The sequence below is a fragment of the Peromyscus eremicus genome, chromosome 4 (genome assembly GCF_949786415.1).
Source record: "Peromyscus eremicus chromosome 4, PerEre_H2_v1, whole genome shotgun sequence".
Lineage (NCBI taxonomy): Eukaryota > Metazoa > Chordata > Mammalia > Rodentia > Cricetidae > Peromyscus > Peromyscus eremicus.
The window spans coordinates 49471586-49494303 of NC_081419.1; the positions used below are offsets into that span (position 1 = coordinate 49471586).

At 37.9% G+C, this 22718-nt stretch overlaps 1 protein-coding gene across 5 annotated transcripts in view; it reads left to right on the forward strand.

The window, feature by feature from the left end:
* Dync1i2 (dynein cytoplasmic 1 intermediate chain 2) overlaps positions 1-22718 on the forward strand; it is a 53963-nt gene that overhangs the window by 17030 nt on the left and 14215 nt on the right. For 3 of the 5 annotated variants that reach the window (XM_059260677.1, XM_059260678.1, XM_059260676.1), the window contains exons 4-13: positions 1040-1130; positions 5751-5810; positions 8525-8640; positions 18410-18505; positions 18716-18878; positions 18972-19071; positions 19509-19634; positions 20651-20797; positions 21189-21302; positions 21806-21939. In XM_059260677.1, coding sequence (XP_059116660.1) covers positions 1040-1130; positions 5751-5810; positions 8525-8640; positions 18410-18505; positions 18716-18878; positions 18972-19071; positions 19509-19634; positions 20651-20797; positions 21189-21302; positions 21806-21939 — 1147 coding nt within the window. The remainder of the gene's footprint in view (positions 1-1039; positions 1131-5750; positions 5811-8524; positions 8641-18409; positions 18506-18715; positions 18879-18971; positions 19072-19508; positions 19635-20650; positions 20798-21188; positions 21303-21805; positions 21940-22718) is intronic. The other 2 variants (XM_059260680.1, XM_059260679.1) reach the window with 1 other exon arrangement.

The window sequence follows — 22718 nt, forward strand, 5'->3', positions numbered from 1 at the left end:
TGGTAAAAATTTAACCAGAAGATGGCAGTGATGAGCCTCCTATGCTTCCTGCTACGGTAATCAAAAAGTTTACAAGTGTCCTAGCATGAGATGTGCACGTTTAACTGCTGTTACCTGGTGTTGAACATTGGAGAAAAACAGTTGCTATTGCTTTATAAACTATGAAGAATGTATGTTTTCTCTAAGAAGGGATTAAGACTATTTTGGGTGTCTGTATCTTTGTCTGTACGTTCAGTTTTTTCTGAGTACTGGGGTAAGAAGTTACCATACATCTTTCCGTGTGTAATTTGCATGCGTTGCTTTATGTTATGCATCATGTCTAGAAGGCATGCAGTTTTATGTATGGCCTGTTTGCATTTTCCATCCACATTGCTGGAAACTAATGAACATTTTAAAGGAGCCATTCCTTTAGCTGCATTGTTTCTCTAAATTGTCTCTTTTCAATGGAGAGAAATGGACTGATTTTAAATACTAATTTTTTGAGGCACCAGGGATTAAATCCAGGACCTTGCACATGCTCGGCAGGCACTGAGCTATGTCCCCAGCCCTAAAATGGTTTGAAAGAAAAAATTATTAGACAGAGATTAATATTTTAAAACAAATCTTAAAAAACCAGAAAGTCAGTTACTTGAAGCATATTTCAAAGTTTTAATTTTGAGAGGGTAATCACAGTTAACACATAAAATAGGATTGTCTTACAAGAGTGACATTAAAAAAGTGAGAAGGAATGTTCTCCTTTGAAATTAGTGGCCGCCTTTGGTGATGGATGAGAGGAAGATACATCTTTCCATAATCTTGCCTATAAACATAGAAAGCCTGAGTGCATCTTGGCAGAGAAATTGCATGAGTCCTCAGCATGGTTGTTAACTGTCTTTTTTCCTTTCTTCCTACTGTTCATTTTCTTTCACCCATATATTTCTGTTGTTTGATTTCTTATCAGTTTTCCCTTTTTCGTTAATAACTTCATGTTGAATTATCTTTGAAATACCACACGCTCTCATTGTAGTAACAGCAGATCCCTGTCTGTTTCACTGTTTAGTCCCTCCTCCCATGTCTCCGTCCTCCAAATCTGTGAGCACACCAAGCGAAGCTGGAAGCCAAGATTCTGGAGATGGCGCCGTGGGGTCTAGGTATGTAATTCTTCATCAGTATTTTAATGATAGAACAGAGTGCTTTCAGGGCCAAGTGCTGTCAGTGCTTTAGAAGAAGGGGTCTAAATACTTGTGTTGACTTAGTATTTACTTCTTAAAATCTGAACAGCATAGAAATTCTCTTGTAAACTGGGGTAAATTTTTGCAACAGTATTTTAGCTGTCACACGTTAGTAGTAAATAGTTAAGTAGTTTTTATGATAATTTATATTAAAAATAGAAGTGTTCATGAATTTAAATTTGTTCTGCTTAAACAAATATACTGGTTATTGTGTGACTGTTTTGACTACAAATAGTATAGAACATCTTTGTTGTACTTAATTTCCCACTTGCTAGTTGAACATTGAAACAATTCAATTAAGCAGCTCAATTCTGTTCTGTTAAGTAGCTGATTCTGTTAAATAAGATAAAAAATAACCATAACATAAAATGTCAGAGCTGGGTAGTTAAGAGCACTTGCTGATCTTGCAGAGGACTTGGTTTAGTTCCTAGCACCCACATCTACCAACCCACAACCATCTGTAACTATAGTTCCAGGGCGTCCAACCTCTTCTGACCTCTGTGGGCACTGTACACACATGGTACACACACAGACAAGGCACACACACACGTGCACATAATAAAACTGTAAAATAATGCATGAAGTGTCAGTGTTAAAGAATTACTGCCAAGGAAACACTGATTTACTTGCAGTTTTATTGAGCTTATGTCTGCCTCATAAAACTATTTCATGTTTGTTTTAGGACTCTGCATACGTTTAAACTTGTTTTTCAGAAATTCAGTAATATTTCATCTTTTTTCCTAAAGGATGTATTATCGATTGAGGAAAGTATTATCGATTCTTCCTGTGTCCTACTTGTACATGGCAGTTGGCAAGTTTTTATTTACCAACATCCCCTTTATTACAGCTGAAGCAAGAGTAAACACAGCAGGTCAAAATCCACAGTTGATTCAGAATCCTTATTTCGGGCCAAAGTTAAATCTCCTCCTCTGAAAAACATCTTAGCATCCTTCTAAAGGCCAGATTATAGCTCAGCAATGAGGACTTCCCTAGCATGTGTAAAGCCCTGGCTGTCAGTACCCAGTACTACAAGAAAAAAGGTTATTAAAACTTCCCACCTTTTTTCTTTTCCCGTGTGCATGTGTGTGCATGTGTCCCTCTGATTAAAGATAAAAATAGACAATTAACTCTGAGAAAGAAAACAAACAAACAAAAACCTCACAACAAACCCTGCAAAGAAAAGGGGCTGGATGGTCCCCAAAGTCAACAGTATATTCACTTCTAAAATAACAATTAAAGGATACAGAAATGGGCTGGAGAGATGACTCAGCAGTTAAGAGCACATATTGCTCTTGCAGAGGACCTAGATTTGGTTTCCAGCACCCTCACTGTGATACAACCGTCTCTAGCTGCAGTTCCAGAGACTCTGATGCCTTCTTCTGATCTCTGCTGGTATCAGGCACACATGTGCTGCATAGACATACATGCAGGCTAACACTCAGATACATAAAAATAAAATCTAAAATAAAAGGTACAGAAAGCTTGCCAGCTTGAATCTGAGATATGCTTTCCAAAAACAACAAATCTAGCAGTACAATTGTTGCAGGTAAATGATAACTCTCATTTAAGAAAAAAAAAGCTTTCTTTTGACAAGTAATATTACTCTATAAAATATATATTGTGAAGGCAATTTAATCTAAATTAATTTTTAGGGCTACAGCTATTTGGTTTATGCTTCTATGCTTTTTGCTTTTGTTTCTAAGACAGGGTCTCACCATGTAGCCCTGGGTGGCTTGGAATTCACTCTGTGGACCAGGCTGGCCTCGAACTCAGAGACTCACCTGCCTCTGCCTCCTGAGTGCTGGGATAAAAGGTGTGAGCCACCATGCCTGGCATTTCCACACCCTTCTATACAAATATGTCAGTATTCCTCTAAATATCAAATAAGCAACTAGTATTTTCAAGTGAAAGGGTTTTTTTTCTCTTCTACAACCAACATTATAACAGTGAAAATATTTCTCAACCTAAGTTACTATATTTTCTAAATTCCTTAGTATTACATATTATCTTTATTTAAATAATCTATACTTTGAGTTCATTGGTCCTGGTTCCAAATAGGAAGAGAGGGTATGTTAGAGCATTGTCAGTAAGTTTGCTTTGAAAGGGACTGTGTGACACTGGCTTAATTTTTAAAGCTAGTGTGAGTTAAAAAGTGTCATCCTCCATGAATAACCTAGAAACTACTAGAGATGCATTAGGCTATTGTAAACTGGGAGGAAGTACTGGTGAGAAAACTATTTGTGTGGGGAACAAATAGTCGTCACATTGCCAGCTTTGTCTGAATTACTATAGATTACCACATAAGACAGATTCTCTGCTTTCACAGAATGCCAAGCTAGTGATTGTGTCATTAGCTTGAAGATGCTTTTTCAAACTGCTCAAAGGAGATTATGTAGCTTTTGCTTAATGTAAAGTATATTTTATGACTTACTGTAAAATAGGAAAATAAGTAACTTGATAACTTTAAAGATGTTTGTTCTTAATTGAGAAAGAAAACAGTTTTTATGTAAGTTTAGCAGAAAAGAAAAGAACTTTTACATCTTAATTCAGTGTCCTGTGAAAGCACTGACTCACCTGGAAATAACTTTCAAGAGGGCTGTTTGTCCATTTTATACATACAAATAGAAACCTGCATTTTGTTGATTCATCTCCAAGTTCCAGAATTTCTAGATGTTTAAAAAAGTAGTAAAATAATGCATGTCTAAATACACGGCGTTTAAATGGACTACTTGGATCTGAAAGTGAAGTGAAACCAGCTCATACTGAGCAGAATGCTAATGGAGGAGTGAGAACAGATGTCACAGGAAATGCATGAAGATGTGTGAGGTGGGCCTGGACACTCACCTGCATTGTTGGCCAGGGTGGTCTAAGATTAGTCCACACAAAGAACAGGAGAAGATAAGAGTCGACATTAGAATGGAGGATATTGTTGAATAACTCTTTTTAAATGATAAAAATTTCTATTGGTATTGCTGATAATTTACGAGTAAGTATAAAAGGATGAGCTGGTCAGTTTTGCATGTTGGATGTTACATTTTATTGCTTACTTTCTTAATCACTTTTGTTCTAAAATTTAAGTGATGGTTATTCAGTTAGGTAGTCCATGCTTATTCCTTTTTTTTTTTTTTTCTGTTTTTGATCAGTTTACTTCTAAGAATTAGGATTGTACTTTATATGTCTAAAGAACCTTTTAGTATATATAACCACGTATTTTGAATGGTGTATTTTTTAGTACTGGCTATATTCTGAAATGAAGTTTTGCTCAATTTTAGACTAATATGACATTCTCAACAAGGAGGTCTATGTTATTGGTCAGCTAGAGCCCCTTTATAATGTAGAGGCTGTTGACAGAACATTCTTTGGAGACCATCTCATCAAACTGCTTTTGATTTAACAAAGCCTAAGTTTGTTACTGTTCGTTGCTCAATACAAAGTAGGTCTTCACTGGACCCTCTTTTCTTTGTTGCATACATACAACCCTGTTTAAAATCCCATGATCTCTCCTCTTAAGAGGAAGGATTCCTCTTATTTCATTTGTGTTTTTTTATTGATAAATTATGCAGGCAAGCTGAGAAATCATTTGTTGTATTAAAAATTATAGAACTAAAACTAGGTGTGTCTTCTATAACTTGTATAAATGAGAAGTAACTATCCCACAAAATGCTAGTACTAAATGTAGAGCTGTACTTAGCCTTTGTATGGAGCTGTGAACATTGTAAGTGTTGCTAACATACAAGAATGCCGATGTGAGAAAGTACCTTTTGTTCTGATAAAGAGAGATTTATCTTAGTGGAGAAGGTTAGATATACGATATTTACTTACCCAGGCAGTGATAAAACAGCATTGACTTTGTTAGGATTGAGATCTCCCAAAGTTAGGGGAGTCCTTTGGGAAGGGAAAAATCTCTTTTTTCCTAGAGGCAGAAATCTTTAGTGCTTTTCTAAAGCAGTGACATGTAAGCCCAAGGCAGTGCTTAACCCATGAATTACAGCAAGGTCACACTTTGGAAACGTTAGCTGTTTGGTATCCCAGTGGAATAGTCTTGCTTTTCTTACCAAAAGGCTTATGTGTTGACTCATTTCCTTTACCAATATGGCAATTTCCTGCACACATTTAAAGCTTTGGGCAAGATTAGAATGTTAACTATTTTCACTAATCTTTTTTTCATTAGGAATCTTAGAACTCCTTTTAACTCTTGGATAGCCTGTTTTGTTTACCATCCATAAATAATGTGTATTTGGTTTGTGTGCTTTAGCTGTTTGTATACCTTTTTGTGCAGTACTAATTTCCCACATTCTGAAGATACATAGAATTATTCTGGATTATGTACCTGCATCCTTAACCACCTTGATGCTTACTGTGTACACTAGAGCACTGGAGTGATACCTAGTGTGAGGGCTTTGGTTTGGTCTCACTAACCAGCACACGTAGTTCTTAGTTGTGAATAGTATTTTCGCATTAGCCGTTTATAGACTGCATTTGCCTGACTAATTTCTGACCTTTTTCACTAATGCTTCATGGCTGTCCTACACCGTTTAGGACGCTGCACTGGGATACAGACCCATCCGTTCTTCAGCTCCACTCAGAGTCCGATTTGGGGTATTGCATAGATTTGTTACCTTCTCTCTTTAATAGTTCGTTTGCTTCTTTGTGAAACTGTCCTGATTTTACTCTGCTTAAGTTTCTAATAGTATATCTAGTTAAGACAAGAGTTATATTTTACTGTGACTTCTCATTTATCCTTTTAATTGAATAATTAATCATTTTAATTAAATCTTTTCTGAGTTACTTGATATGAAAATTAATTTTTCTATAATAAAATTAATCAGTGAGTAGTCTAAAGTCCTGAAAGGAACAAGCTACGTTAGTCTCTATACTCTGGCCCCGGATTTCTGTGTATTAACTTACTGTGTCACTGACTCATTCATTCATTCTAGGCTCCAATACAAAAAATAAAAACAAAACAAAAAACTTGCTGTGGCCATTGTACCTGACTAAGATAGCTCTTTTCCCTTGGTAATCTGCAGCTTCTGAAATATGCAACCATATACTTGAGCATTGCATCTGAAGCAAGAATAAATATAGGAAACGTCTGTGGGCTTCTGCCAGCAGACCTCTCTCTGGCTACACTAGTCTTCTCCCTCTCCCTTCCTATTGGTTCCTTATTTTCAGTAAATGTAGCTTTTGGAGAAGTGAGGTGTTGCCCTTGTCCTTCTATAAAGTCTTAGAATTTTAAAAAAATGTTTTCTTTTGCTATTGGGTTTATTATGCTTTCATGTTAGTAATTTGTTCCTAACACTGTTAGCCTACCCTCCTTTTCTTTCTAGGTAAGCGAGTGGTTTATTCTTTAGTGGTTTGCATCTTAAAAGAAGTATGAAGTTCTAATTTCAAACTTTACTCTTAGACTACTCTAGATTGCTTCAAGTACCCTTAAATTTTGCCATTTAATTATTTGAAGATACTCCCCCACCCCCTTATAACTAAGCTATTCCTAAAGTAGAAAACACAGTAAAAATGTTTTATGGCTCACGTGTAGTACCATAGAGCAAAAATTTTTGTTTTGTTTTTTAAATTTTCTTCTTTTGAGATAGTGTCTCATGTAATCCAGGCTGGCCTCAAACTACTGAATCTTATACTCCCATCTCCCAAGTACTGGGATTACAAATGTGTGTCACCATGCCTGGCTCACAAATTAATTTTTTCAATGTGTTAATTTTATTCCATTTTTTGTAAAGAATCTAATATAGTGGTTAAATAAAATAGAAAAATATTTATATTGTTGTTCGAATCTTAGGTGACCTTTTAATAAAAAAACCCAGAGCCAGATATCAGGGTGAAAGCTGAAAGATCAGAGAAGCAGAGGAGCCAGCCACTAGTTCTTACCTCTACAAAATCCTCAGCCTAAACAGAATAAGTTCTTGTTTCTTCACGCCTTATATACCTTTCTCTGCCCAGACATCACGTCCTGGGATTAAAGGCTCGTGTGCTTCCCAGTACTGGGATTAAAGGTGTGTGCCACCACTGCCTGACTCTGTTTCCAGTGTGTTCTTGAACTCACAGAAATCCAGACAGATCTCTGCCTCCAAGTGATAGGATTAAGGGTGTGTGCTACCACACCTGACCTCTATGTCTATAATCTACTGGCTGGCTCTGTCCTCTGATCTTCCAGCAAGTTGATTAGGGTACACAGTATATCACCACATTATATGTATTAACAGTGACATATATTGAAAAAGATATGTTTATGAAATATGAGACATTTATTCCAGATACTAGGGAAGTTGCAACAATGTTTATATTGGATATCTTTTCAAGAGAATTTCATGATTAAGAACTTTTAACGGTTGGAAAGCATACTTTAGTTTATAATTTAAATACCTAATAACCAAGTGAAAGTTCCCAGAATAGCTAAAAAGAGGTATTTTTTTCTTTCTTTCAACCTTCCTGCTATTTCCTGCATTTCACTCAGTCAGAAGTGACTTCTGTAGTTTGATTATATTCAAGAAACCTGTTACATTAGGCTTAGAATATTTCAATCTTAGTTTGTCCACCATGAATCACAGACAATATTGACTATGTAGAGATTGAAAAAATTAAATAATTTATTTTAAAATCCACACTGATGTGATTCTAGTGTCAATCAAATGTAAGAAGTAGAAAAATGGCTGTCAAGATGGCTGGGCCATGCCAGCCTGGCCACCTAAATTCAATCCCTGGGACCTACAGAAAGGTGATGGAGAGAGGTGACTCTCAGAGTTGTCCTCTGACCCCCCCCCACACACACACACACGTGCACACACACATGCATGTACAGACACTTAAAACACTTGTTTAAAGAGAGAAAGTTTCAACAGAAACCTAATTTTCAGTCTTAAAGTCAAAACCCAGCAATGGTGTGGAACTAACAAGGGCTGGGTGAGGCATTTGACTCTTGAAGAAAGTCTGGAATCCTAATTGTTAGTTCTTACAACCTACCTACCATCTTTAGCAGTCCATTCTGAAACTCCTATCCTCTCAAACTATCACTACTTACACACTTACCCTAAGAAATGACACTACTTGCCTTTTGAAAATGGAACATAAGTGCCCTGAGCGAATCAGAAATATCTTTGGTCTGTACCAACCACCTTCTAATCCTTTTGCTAAAATAAAGCCAATTCATTGTTCACCTCACATTTCTCTAGGAAAGCAAGGTTTTAAATTTCAATGCTACATACACAGGAATCAATTCTTAATTTTTGAAAATAGCAAGCTTGATGTAGTTAAAATTTATCATTCGTTGTGTTTAAAAGCATTTATATTCACTCATTTAGACGAGGACCTATTAAACTTGGAATGGCCAAAATTACTCAAGTTGACTTCCCCCCTCGAGAAATCGTCACTTATACAAAGGAGACTCAGACACCAGTTACAGCTCAACCCAAAGAAGGTGAGTATCTGACCTTAATATGACTGTCCTTAAGACTCTGTGGGAAGTGAGTAGATTTGGGTTTTGTTTTGTTTTTTTGTTTTTTTTCTTTATCTTTTTTGGCTTTGTTTTGTTTTTCGAGTCAGGGTTTCTCTGTATAACCCTGGCTGTCCTGGAACTTACTTTGTAGACCAGGCTGGCCTCGAACTCACAGAGATCCGCCTCCCCTGCCTCCCAAGTGCTGGGACAAAAGGCGTGCGCCACCACTGCTGAGCCTCTTTATCTTTTATGTTTGGCATTTAGCGGGTGAGGGAGTGTAGTATGTGTACATATGTATGCACATGGAGGCCAGAGGAGGCTGGGGGTCCTGCTCTATCTCTGCCTCATTGCCTGGACACAGTTCTGCCTCGCTGAACCGGAAACTAGACTACACACACACACACACACACACACACACACACACACACACACAGTCCTGCGCGCGCGCGCGCGCACACACACACACACACACACACACACATACACGGTCCTGCCTGACTTTTGTTTTGTAATGTGGATCCTGGGGATTTGAACTTAGGTCTTCCTGCTTGCTTGCCACAGCAAGAACTCTTACCCACTGAGCCATCTTCCTAGGCTTCCTTTTGACATTTTCTTAGAGACCCATTATAAAACTAATAATGCTTCAGTTTCTGTATTTATATATCTTTTTTTAAAATCACATTGTAAGCTGGGCAGTGGTGGCGCCTTTAATCCCAGCACTTGGGAGGGAAGCAGAGGCAGTCGGATCCCAATGAGATCAAGGCCAGCCTGATCTACAAAGCAAGTTCTAGGACAGCCAGGACTGTTACATCGAGAAACCCTGTCTCAAAAAACAGACAAACAAACAAACAAATCACATTGTAATGAACTCACAGATTAAAAACATCACACAGCTAAATTAATGCAGCCACTCACACATTTGCTCATTTATTGGTTTATTTAAGAATTTTAGAGGCTGGAGAGACGGCTCAGCAGCTGAGAGGACTGGCTGCTCTTCCACAGGACCCGGGTTCAATTCCCAGCACCCACACAGCAGCTCACAGCTGTCTGTAACCCCAGTTCCAGGGTATCCGACACCCTCACACAGACATGCATGCAGACAAAACACAAATGCATATAAAATAACAATAAATCATTAAAAAGTTTTTTCTTTAAAGAATTTTAAAGCTTTTACTTCCTGGCTTTTTTTTTATTATTTTAAACTTAAATTCAGTCTTCATTTTGTCACTGATGTGTACTTCTTTGAGAAGTAGAAGAGACGGATTTGAAACTAAAAGAGAAAAGTTAACCACATTGTACCAACTAGAATGGCCTTCCTTTGATGTAGGCTAACCAGGAGAAGGAAGTTTCGACCCCTACCTGGTGGCTGACACCAAAGAATTTATCTTTGGGGCTCCCAGCCATGAAGACCAGATTCCTTACATTGTTACCTGACAGTATCTAGTCCTGCACCCCCCTTCTTGGCTAAAACCCTTTATTTCCACAGGACCGCCAAGAAAGACTATCTTGGCCCTCAAAGAGGAAAATGAAAAGCCACACACTGTACCCTGTGGGAGACCAATCAGAATTGAGACGAACAAGTACTTGATGCTCTAAGACATAAAGGAGAGCTTGTATCACTTGTGTGTAGGTTGCCAGTTTCCTTGCGGCAACGCCAGTACCAATCCCTGTTTGACAAGACTTCTGTTACTCCCCCCATTTTGGAATTCTGCAAGGCCAGAGGCCTTGAACATTATTATATTTGAACTTTGCCACCTTTTCCATGAGCGTAGGAACTATTTCTTCCGGCTATGATCCCTGTGTGTAGCATGTAGTGGGCTCACTGCACACCTAAAGGAGTGTTATTCAGTGTTACCTACCTCAGAGAACAAGTTTTACCTGGGATACTTAATTTTCTCGCTTTCATGATGGAAGCAACTGCTGAGAAATATGTTGTTTTCAAGTGTTAGTTAATTGTTGATGAAATTTGGATGAAAAGTATGATTAGTCCAGTATTTGTTGAGTATATCCTAATCACTGTGTGTTCTTAGGCCCAGAAGTGAAACCATTATAGGGTCTCCTGGGTAGCCTTTTTTTTTTTTCTTTTTGGTTTTTTTGAGACAAGGTTTCTCTGTGTAGTTTTGGTGCCTGTCCTGGATCTCACTCTGTAGACCAGGCTGGCCTCGAACTCATAGAGATCCAACTGGCTCTGCCTCCCAAGTGCTGGGATTAAAGATGTGTGCCACCACCGCCCGGCCTGGATAGCCTTCTTAAATAGAGACATAAGCATGTGCCTACTTTGTGTTTTGTGTAGTCCTCTGAATTCAGGACTAAATTGACTCTGTCAGCATCTCTTAAGTATACTATTAAAGCTATTTGTTTATAATAGTTCTCAAAATGATTAAATTTTAAGAATTTTTAAATTCTATTTAAATCAGTGGCAGAAAAATTTAACTGCCAGTGCTCACTACATACCAGGCATTGTATTTCTAATCCTCTCACCAAAACTTTGAAAGTTGGGGTCTAGAGAGATAGCTCAGTGGTTAAGAGCACTTTCTCTCCAAAGGACCCCAGTTACCCATTTCATCATTTACAACATCTTGGAACTCCTCCTCTAGGATATCTGATGCCCTCTTCTGGCTTCTGTGGGCACACACACACACACACACATTCGTGGCCGCTTGCACAAACATGCAACAACAACCCCAAATGTTAATTAAGCCTTGATTCTTTTTTTTCTTATATGTCTGAGTGCTCTATCTGTATGTACACCTTTATGCCAGAAGAGGGCATCAGACTCCACTACAGATGGTTGTGAGCCACTGTGTGGGTGCTGGGAATTGAACTCAGGACCTCAGAAAGAGCAGCCAGTGCTTTTAACTGCTGAGCCATCTCTCCAGTCCAAACTTTGATTCTTATTTGCACACAAAGAAGCTAAAAAAAAAAAAAAAAGGTGATTATCAAGGCTTACCAGCTAGTAACTACTATTCTAAACCATGTCTAACCAATTCTAAGATATACATTCTCTCATGTTGCCTGCCACAAAACAGCAAACTTTGTGTTTTTATGATAGTAACTTATAAGTAGTTTTAAGTTTTATTACAGTCCAATACAAATTTTTTAAAATAATGCCATCTCTTTTCTCACTATATCATGTCCTTTTTAAAATACTGACTGCAAGTGCCAAGTTGATTTATTGGTTTAGAGCTGCCGTTTAGCGACACTTCATTCAAAAGGGAGTGTGGGTCATAGCGTACTGCTTTGTCTGCGTCAGAGCAGTATCATTTTAGTGGTGACCTCCAGACAGTGAGTAAGCCCCGAAGCCTTTTCTTTTACTAGAGCAGAGTAAACGGATCTTTTCTTCCCTAACGGAAATAGAAGGGCAAGATGGGTGAATGGAGCCCATTTCAGAGGGTTCATCTGGTTCACCATCCTTTAAAGTCCTCCTGTGGGGACTAGCTTTAGAGGTTCACTTCATAAAGTCCATGTTTGTTTATTCGCAGTCCAGCAAGTGTCCTTGAGTGTGGTGAGTGCTGCCATCTGTATATGAAGGCACTGGGTCTCCTTCTCCTTGGCTTTGTGCTTCAGTTAGAGCTTGGAGTATCCAAGTGGAGAAGAGTGAGAAGCCTGTCCTCATGCCGTGAGGCCATTCATAGCCTTTGCAACCACTTACAAAAATTAGATAATTCCATTTTTATGCCATTACAATTAATTTCATGACATTGAATTTCATTTCCATGTTGTCGAAGTTCTAGAGGCAAGAAGAAAAAACATTAAATAAGATTTTTCTAATGAAAACACTTGGTGCTTAACCACATCCATTGCTTTAATTCGGTGCTCCTCAAACTCAGCCCAGATGGTGACCATTTAACAGTTACCTAAGGGACTCGAGTGCTGTTTTGTGGTAGCATGTTTGTCTCATGTTCATGAAACACTGGGTGCAAGCCTTAGCACTGCAATTTATTTTTTAATTGTAATTGTCTGAGAAAAAAAGTTTGCCATGAAAAAAAAATGTTTACTCCCACAACTGGAGCGTAACCGTAAATCCAGAGGGCAGTATGTTCAGTACAGGAGTAATGTGTGGGAAAACTGGTCTTTAGTCTTACCACCTTCCTTTATTTAAGTGGCTAAAGCTGTCCTTTTCAAAGGCAGTTTCATTCCACTTTGTTTTTCTCTATTCCAGCCAATTTCTTACTGTCAAGTCTGCTCTGTGCGTTAGTGGTACTGTTTCTGAATCTGGGTGCTTTCGCTGTCTTAAAGCACCTACTGTGAATGAAATTGACTAAGACCATGTGGCCTCAGTCAATTCCCTTCTCTGCAGGCACGCAGCTTCCAGAACGGAAGAGTGGTGCCCACAGGCACACTCTTACTTACTTTCTACCTTTTCCTTTTAAAAGTTTAACTCTTGAAAATAGCATTTTTTTTTCTTATCCACCTCTTCAGTGTGGATTTTTGTTGTTGTATTTTTGTTTTTTAATTACAAAAGTATAAAGACATCCAAAAAGGCCCTTTAACCTACCTAGCTAGTTTCCATCTTTGGAAGCTGAGGTCCTGGAAAGTCAGTTGATGAACCAAGTCTGCAGTGAGGGAGGCCCTGGGGTTATTAAGCAGAGCAGCCTGCTGCTTGGTTTCTGTGAGAAGCCATCTCCTTCCTCCATTCTGCTGCGTACATGGAGGGATTTCTGACCTATTGCTTCATGGTTTAATGAAACAGATATTAGTGTTGATTAGCATTTACAGTGTATAGACGATGGTTATATGTAAACAACCTGTAATCTTTTGTTGTATAATCTTATTATCTAGAATCCACACTTCCCACTTTGTAGACCAAATTTGTGGGCTTTCTAGTTAATAATTTAGTATTAGCCTTACCTAAAATGGAGTTTTAAAAAGTTCCAAAGTAAATTATGTGTTTAATGAATTAGCTTTAACCTTTAATATGTGAGAATATAAATAGAACTGAACATTATGTCATTTGTTCTTAATTTTGAACCGAAGAATTTAAATCTGAATAAAACTGGCCCAGAAAAAAAGTAACGTTTAATGAGATCACAGATAATTGAATTACTACTAATAATAATTCAGCCAAAATAAAATCCAAATTTTCTATTTAAAAAAGGTTTGTTGAGAGAGCTGGAGAGATCTGGTTAAGAGCACTGGTTGCTCCTCTGAGACCTGAGTTGGATTTCTAGCACTTCAGCGATCGTGTGAGCACAACTGTCTAACTCCAGTCCCAGTGGGATCCAGTACTGCACATAGGTGCTGCACAGACATCCGTGCAGGCAAGACAATCATACACATAAACTAAAAAGTTTATTTCCTCCCAACATTATATCTGAATTCAAAATACCTGTGATTAAATTGTCAGCACTGTTTCCCTTTTTGAAGTCCAAATTATTAAGCAAATAGAAGTGATCCTATTCAGGATGCAAAAAAAAAAAAAAAAAAAAAAAAAGCAAGAGAGAAAGGAATGAATTTGTTTTATTTTATTATTATTATTATTATTATTATTATTATTATTATTATTTTCAGAGACAAGGTTTCTCTGTGTAACCCTGGCCGTCCTGGAACTCTGTAGACGAGGCTGGCCTCACACTCAGATCCACCTGCCTCTGCCTCCTGAGTGCTGGCATTACAGGTGTGGGCCACTACCGCCCAGCAAAAAGGAAGGAATCTTATCAATACAATGATACAACTTTGTTTCATTGAAGGTCATTTTAATTATTCATTTGATTTGAAGGTATAAGAAGATAGCTGTATGGGGGGTGGGCAAGATGGCTCAGTGGGTAAAGATACTTGCTGCCAACCCTAATGACCAGCTTTGATCCCCAGGACCCACATGGTAGACTTAACTCCCACACGTGGGCCCAGGCATGTACCTGCCCACATACATACACATATTAAATAGAAGTAAATAGATACATTTTAAGGTTATTTGGAAAATGTTAAGGGAAACTTATTCCTGTCTGGTCTGGATTTTCAAATTAATGATTGCACTGCTGATAGATGTCTACAGGATTATTCGTTAGTTGAATCTTTGTAAGTTGAATCATTTTTATGAGCATCAAGTTCCCTGATTAAAGTTAGGAATTCATCATAAGATATTAAATCATCTTAAAAGGGTATATTATCAATATATAAAACTAACAATGAACTGGTTGCCAACAATTACATTTCATGAACAGCAATGCACTAGTGATGGGATTCATTAACTTTAATATCGAAAACAATAAGTGGTGGATTTATAAGTTGCAGTGTTTACTATGGATATTCTAAGATCTTGCATATTACTATATAAATATGGCTATTGTAGAATTATTCAAAAGTGTACTTTATGGTTTCTTAAACATATCTTAAGTATGAATGGCATGTAAATGAGAGACCCTGTTCAGAAGCCGTCTTCCTTTAGGTTAACAGAAGCCACCCATTTCACAGATGATTTAACTGATTAACCCACTGCTTTGCTGATTATTCTAGCAACCAGAAGTTCACTCCTTGGTGTTGTCTCTAGGTGCAGCTTAATTTACAGAACAGTTTTCTTTTTGTCTTACCAAAATGCATGACAATTTTGGTGTTAACTCAAAGTAAAAATCAGTGGTTCATGAAACCTAGTTTCAGCATGCCTTGACAGGAGATGTGTCATTTTGAAAGTAACTGTATCTCTCTGCACTCTACTGCTCAGCCTGTAGCCTCAGCTTCTCTGTCAGGGAAAGCCTGGAGTTAACCACTTAGCATGCAGTCATGAATATTCATCAGCAAACTGATGTGCATGGCAGTCTTCCTGTTCACTTACAGTCTTCCAGTTTTAAGTATGTTATAGCTTACCACATAACAGGGAGTGTCTGAGACAATCTTTACAACTGTGGTATTGGATCTGGGGCCATATTAGTGGTCCTATGATAGCTATGGTTGTAGAAGTTCTTAGTAAGAAGGGCATCTTGGCTCCAGAGGAGCATTCACATATATATGTGATTATTTAAGATATACTTTATAACAAAAATAGTTCACTTTATAGTTTTTTTTTTAAAGCAGCCTGTTATTTGCTTTTATATTCCTGGAAAATTAGTTTAGTGACCTTTCTGAAGCTTGATTTAAGTACTAATTATAGTTTTTAAGTCCATATTTGATCATTGTAGAAAAGGATGTATGTTCATTGATTCTAAAATAAAATTCCAGAAGGTGTGTTTGCTACTAACCATCCAGCTACAGAATGGCTTAGCAACAGACCAGCAGCTAATGTACTTCATCTGCATTTATATTTCAGAAGGAAAGAGTGTCTGTAAACAAGAGCCTTTCTGTTAAATATGCAGATTAGTAGGTCACTTAGCACTAGAAAATACTGACTCTATGCATATGACAGGACTTTGACACCTGTCTTTGGAAATGGTACTTAGAAGTGGTATAATACAACAGAGTAGAGAGAAGAGAAGATGTGGGCAGGAGCTGCAGTTTATAATTCACAGTGCTTGAGAGTGACTTGTCCAGGGTGACTCCAAGTCTACGTCCTTAATTGAGAATTTACATACAGTGAGCCTGCTAGTTAACAGAACTGATTAGGAAAACTGATAATATTAGCAAAACCTGAGCTACATTCTTTTCTCACACTAAATGTAAAAAAGAAACCCACAGCGCTGTAAGAACAGTACTCATACTAAAGTTTTCATGGAAATAGGATCTCCTGTTATTCTAGAAGTCAGAAGTAAATGTAATTAAATGATTTCATTTCAGTATCCCTGTAGATTATTTTATGGCAGAGTCACATCCTAATGTTAGAACAGTACAGGATGGAGTCACCATCAGACACACTGTTTTCAGATTAATAATCCTTTGTGTATGAGAATTCATCTAAGAAGGAGTAGTGTCTTTATGTTTCTCTATGTGATTATTTTGCCCAAAAAAAGCTTTCATTTTTTAAGTAGCACAAAAGCTATAATTGGCATGCTTTGTAAGGAAGTGTCAGTGTGCAGGAGAGTGGCGATCACTAAGAATTCTCGTACGTGTTCTTTCCCCTTTGCGCCACCGCCTCCCCAGCAGGGTCACTGAGATCACTAGCTTTTCTTGAAATGGCCATTTTCACTGGCAGGTGCATTATACCCTGTATTTTCAGATTGTTTTTCCATTCTGAATGTTTGGCAGGTTGATTGCTCTGGCTGCATTGACGGAGAAAGGGCTGACAAATGCGGTTGGGCTGCCTGAAAAGACAGTGATTACTGTTTTCCTTTGTGGCTGATTGAGGCCCTTGAAAGGAAAAATTTTAACCTTCACCATTTGGTTCAAAAGTATGAGCATATATTGAAATCACTCGTGCCATTTATCCCAGTTCTGTAAACTTGTCAGACGTAAAAATCGCTCAATTTCAAGTAATGTACGATTGGCATACGTCATTATCATTCTGATTAAGTTGGAGCTTGTATCATTGTGTGCGTTATACGGTGTCATTTAAAGCTTTCTGTGCACAGGTACAGTTGTATTTTTATTGCTTATACTATAGAATTGGAAAGATTTCCTTCGCTCTCTAAATCTAACACTGTGTGTGGTTTGGCAGCTGGTGTGGCCTACAGGCTGCATTTTGTTTGCAGGGTAAAGACTTGTCTGTAGCCTCCTGGAGGGTGGGTAATTGCACAGGCTCACCATTGGGAGAGACACGGGATTGGAAGCAGTCAAGCGGAAGAATGTTATGCCATCCCCTTGCCACCTTGCAGCAGAAAGACACAATCCCAGCAGTGCCATCTGGTTGCTGCTATCTAGTCAGCTGGCGTGACTGCTGGGACCGTGACTTGGCAGCTGGTTCCCATCCTTGACCGTTCTTTTGTGTAGGTTGTATGTGTATGTGGTTTAGATCATTCTGTACATGGGTCAGGGAAATGACTATAACAGACAAGGAAAGTCCCTTTATTGAATAGGCTTTCATTACTTGAGACGCACTCTGTTGCAGATGCCTGCTGCCATTCCCTAATAGACAGCTAAGATGTGCTTAGGCAATAAAAATACACGTTTTTCTTCATGAAATCTGCCTTGGTTTATAGCTAAAAGAGATGGTAGACAGGGTTATATGCACCATAATATTTTTTAAATAAACTATTTTAAGCTGTATGCTGATTTGAGGATTTATGAGGTTTGATAATTTTTAAAAGTCATAAGCATATATTTCTGAATATTTTATTAAAATTAAAGAAAACTGTTTTAAGTGCTATTGCCACATCATACAGTGATAGATAATGAGACTTGCATTTAAAATGACAGAATAGAAAATGTGATCTCAAAGCTATTATCTTTAAAATCTGCCTCTCAAATAGCAACCTGAGAGTTAATGTAAGCATCTTTATGTCCTAGGAAGACCCATCAGACACTGATGGTTTCAGATCACAAGTAAGCAGCCAGCTCTGTGGGCTGTTCAGACATTTGATTTTCTTCATTCTGCAGCATTAATGTGTCAGCATGCTCTACAGAACTATGTAGGAGTCACACGTTGTTCTGTCTAGAATAGTAAACCTGGTAAGCTTTTAAAGACTTCCATGAGGACTGCATCCTACTGACATACCTTACTCGTGGTTTACATAGTTACAGAACCTAGGATAACTCTTGACCCCCGTATCTAAAACGCAAGAGTTTCCATTCCATTCGTTAAGTTGGTGCTGGTAAAGTTCCTGTTGTCTGCACGCAGTCTTTACAGTGGGATGTTTTCACCCTGAGGGGTTGAGGGGGTTGTGATGCTCTGAGACACTGCTTCTGCAGTAAGCTAGTCTTTGTTTATTGTTCCATCCTTGTTCAGATGAGGAGGAGGAAGATGACGTCACAACTCCTAAACCTCCTGTTGAACCCGAAGAAGAGAAAACCTTGACAAAAGATGAAGAGAGCGATAGCAAAGGTATCCTAACATATTTCAGGTGTTTTTCTCTGCTGATTCCTCTTAAAACGTGTGTTGTTATTTAGGAACTAAAGTAGAATAAAATGTCCGAAATCAAAGAGGTGACTCTCATTTTAAACGAATGTGTGCTATTTCTTGATCCAAACTGTAATAGTGAGTTGACAGGATTTGATTGGCCTGAATCATACTTTTTAAAAAATATTTTTCCAGCTCCCCCTCATGAACTAACTGAAGAAGAAAAGCAACAAATTTTACACTCAGAAGAATTTTTAAGTTTCTTTGACCATTCTACAAGAATTGTGGAAAGAGCCCTTTCTGAGCAGATTAACATCTTCTTTGACTACAGTGGGAGAGATTTGGAAGACAAAGAAGGGTAATGTTTAATTCCCAAGGTCATAGCTTCCGCAGCCTTGAAGTGTGACACAAGCTATAACACTGTCTTTGGGGGGTTGATCTTTTTCTACAGAGAGATTCAAGCAGGTGCTAAGCTATCACTAAATCGACAATTTTTTGATGAACGTTGGTCAAAGCATCGAGTTGTTAGCTGTTTGGATTGGTCATCCCAGGTAAAGTATAGCACAACTTCACTTTTTAATTCTAATTAACATATAATTTTGATATAGGATTTTTGTAATTAAGTCAGTATGTATCATTTAAAATAAATAATAATGGGTGATGATTCTAATGTTGCCATTACCACTTTGACTTGTGTATACTGGAAGGAAGAATTGGAACTACTTTTAGATTTGAAATTCAGGACTTTATGCCCAAATCCAGTTTTGCTAATTTAATTACCCACTGAACACTTTAGATAAAATTTAAACATTTTAATGAACTACTTTAACATTTAAACATTTTAAATAATCAACTGTGCTAATTTAAACTCGGACTAACATCTTGGTGAGCATAATTATAAGGATCATTTTCAGAGCAGTCTGATGGATAGTTAAGAACATAATAGTTCTTATTATTCGACTTTTTTCTATTTGATTCTCGTGAATAGTATCCAGAGTTACTTGTGGCTTCCTATAATAACAATGAAGAGGCTCCTCATGAGCCTGATGGTGTGGCCCTTGTGTGGAATATGAAGTACAAAAAGACTACCCCAGAGTATGTGTTCCACTGCCAGGTAAGATGGCCTTTCAACCGTCTTCCCATGCTTAGGGATCCACTCGTGAATGTAGACAAGTGCCTTTTTTTCTTTTCTTGTCAACATGATGATGTCATTGGATTGGCATTTACTAAACCACTCCATATTTGCAAACAGATGTCAGACAGAAAGCTGAACACTCTCAGTTCAATATGATCTGCGTTTTATAGCTTTCCTAACATCTAACGTGAAACCACACCTAAGGGCCTTTGCAGTTGTGACTTTCTGTTATTGTGATTGACTATATAAAAGGAGTCTTTTGGAAGATGTCTTTCCCACAGGGAGTTTCTCAGGGACTTATTACTGAATATATAATCTGACATCGGCCCACTGAATCACTTAGACATGGCCTGAGGAGTTGCAACTAAATAGTTTAAAGTAAAAACATATGGTTGAAGTAGGAAGCAGATGTAGATTTTTTTTAAAGTGGATTTAGCAAAAGGTTAGAATTTGTGCCTCTTTCTGATTGTATATGTTAAAATCTTAATAGTGTCATAATCCAAAACAAACACTCTTAATCAAAACTGCTATATTCTTTACTGTCATATTATAGTCAGAAGTCAGTCACAGGCCAGCTTTCCTTTAAAAACTGTAATTGATTGAAGCAACTTTTGTTTGATAACTGTGTAAACATATAAATATCACATTTGACTTTTGAACACAATATAATTTTTTATTTCTTACAAAATTAAAATGAAATTAGAAGTTTTTAAAACTTCTAATACCTTAAGTGGTAGAAAGGGAAATATTTCAGATAGTAGATTTGTTTTTCTAATTTATCAGACTTTTCCCACTTAAATCTTTTTGTTTGGTTTGTTTTTTTGAGACAGGGTGTCTCTGTATAGCTCTAGCTTTCCTAGAACTCTGTAGAGCAGGTTGGCCTTGAACTCAGAGATCTGCCTGCCTCTGCCTCACAAGTGCTGGGACTAAAGGAGTGCGCCACCATGCCTGGCTGCCACTTAAATCTTAAATACAAAAATTCTACTTCTTTGCAGTCAGCTGTAATGTCTGCTACATTTGCAAAATTTCATCCGAATCTTGTCGTTGGTGGTACATACTCAGGCCAAATTGTGCTTTGGGATAACCGTAGCAATAAAAGAACTCCCGTGCAGAGAACCCCACTGTCAGCCGCTGCACACACAGTAAGTAACGAGTTATCTCATTAGACTTCTGTGCGCCCTCACTACTGACCGTAGAGTAGTATCTGGCTGCGGGGGTTCCGAGCATGCTTGGGGCGGGGGGTGCATATATCAGGAAGTATCTCTCTTCTAAGACAACCTTTGTGAATTATCAGAATAGCAACAGACTTCACGTTAAAGTGACCCCAGGGCTGAGGCTGGAACTGAGTGGTGGAGTGCTGTCCCAGCAGTGCTCAAGGTCCTGGGGTCAGCTCTCAGTAGAACAAAACGAAAGTTGTCAGCATACAAAACTGTTTGATATGAAATGGAATACCCGCAATTAGACTAATTGTTTCTGGACTGTTTGTTTGTTTGTTGTTAAATAACCTCTGAAAACCCTGTTTCATGTTTTTAGCACCCTGTCTACTGTGTGAATGTTGTTGGAACACAAAATGCTCATAACCTGATCAGCATCTCTACTGATGGGAAAATTTGCTCCTGGAGTTTGGACATGCTTTCCCACCCACAGGTGGGTTCAACTTAGGAATGTAGGATTTTGAAGTAAATGTTAGTTTTTAATTGTATATATACCCCAGTTTCGTTTATATCATTTTATCATTATAGATATTCTTATATTACACAGACTATAAATCTGAATATGTGTTGATAGCTTGAATATAACTTGCCAAACCTTTTTCATTTAACTGAGGTAGGTTTATATTAATACTATGTTAAAACAATAACTTACCAACCAGTTAAAAGTAGAAGCTTTTGCCGGGCGGTGGTGGCACACGCCTTTAATCCCAGCACTTGGGAGGCAGAGGCAGGTGGATCTCTGTGAGTTCGAGGCCAGCATGGTCTACAGAGTGAGTTCCAGGAAAGGCACCAAGACTACACAGAGAAACCCTGTCTCGAAAAACCAAAAATAAATAAATAAATAAATAAATAAAAATAAAAAAAAGTGGAAGCTTTTTTATGAAGAATTGAATTAAAGCTTTACAAAATAGTTTTCTCATTTTTTTTTCTGTGTAGGATAGCATGGAGTTGGTTCACAAACAGTCCAAAGCAGTAGCTGTAACATCTATGTCCTTCCCTGTTGGAGACGTCAACAACTTTGTTGTAGGCAGTGAAGAAGGGTCCGTATATACAGCATGCCGCCACGGCAGGTAAACCTAGTAGGGATTAGCCGTTATTTAAAATGCTTCTTGGATCATCTCAGTGAAACAACTGCTCCTTATTTAAGTAGAATCCTACTCTAGACTTGTGACACCTTAAATTCAGGCACCTAAAACATATGTTAATTTTTTCTTAACAGAAGTAGTTTGGATTCATGTGTTTTGGATTGTGTGGGATGTGGTATATTGTAGGGTTTTGTGTGTGCTTGTGCTCACAGAAGTTACTAGTAGGAGGCATGTTCAGCAATTAGAAATGTAGTAGACTTGTTCCACAATTGGCCTTCAGGTTTGTAAATGTGGCTGTCACCTGTTTTCTGTTTGGGTTTATTTGAACTTTGAGCTTTAGTGCAAGCCTACTGATAATGGTAGAGTAATGTCACTACATATGTTAAACCGACTAGGATTTGTTTTGAAATTGTCTAGCTGTCCTTTAGAAACATTGAGCATCTGGACCTCATTTCCAGTACAAATCACCTTCACTTCAAAGCCTTTGATTGAGATTAGTCCAGATTGTCTCTTACACAGCATCTTTGTTCTTACTCTACCACCATGGAGACTGGCCTTCTGAGTCCTCCTGTCAACAGCATGGTGTTTATGGCTCCAAAAGTCCCCACTACTTGAGTAGTGTTATCAAATCTGAATGCAATAACAATTGGCATAAGTTATTCTAATGAACTATGAACATAGAATTGTGTTTGAAATTAAGTCAAGTTCTGGTGTATGAACCCGTAGTAAGATACACTGACTGAGTGTGATGGTGCACACATTTA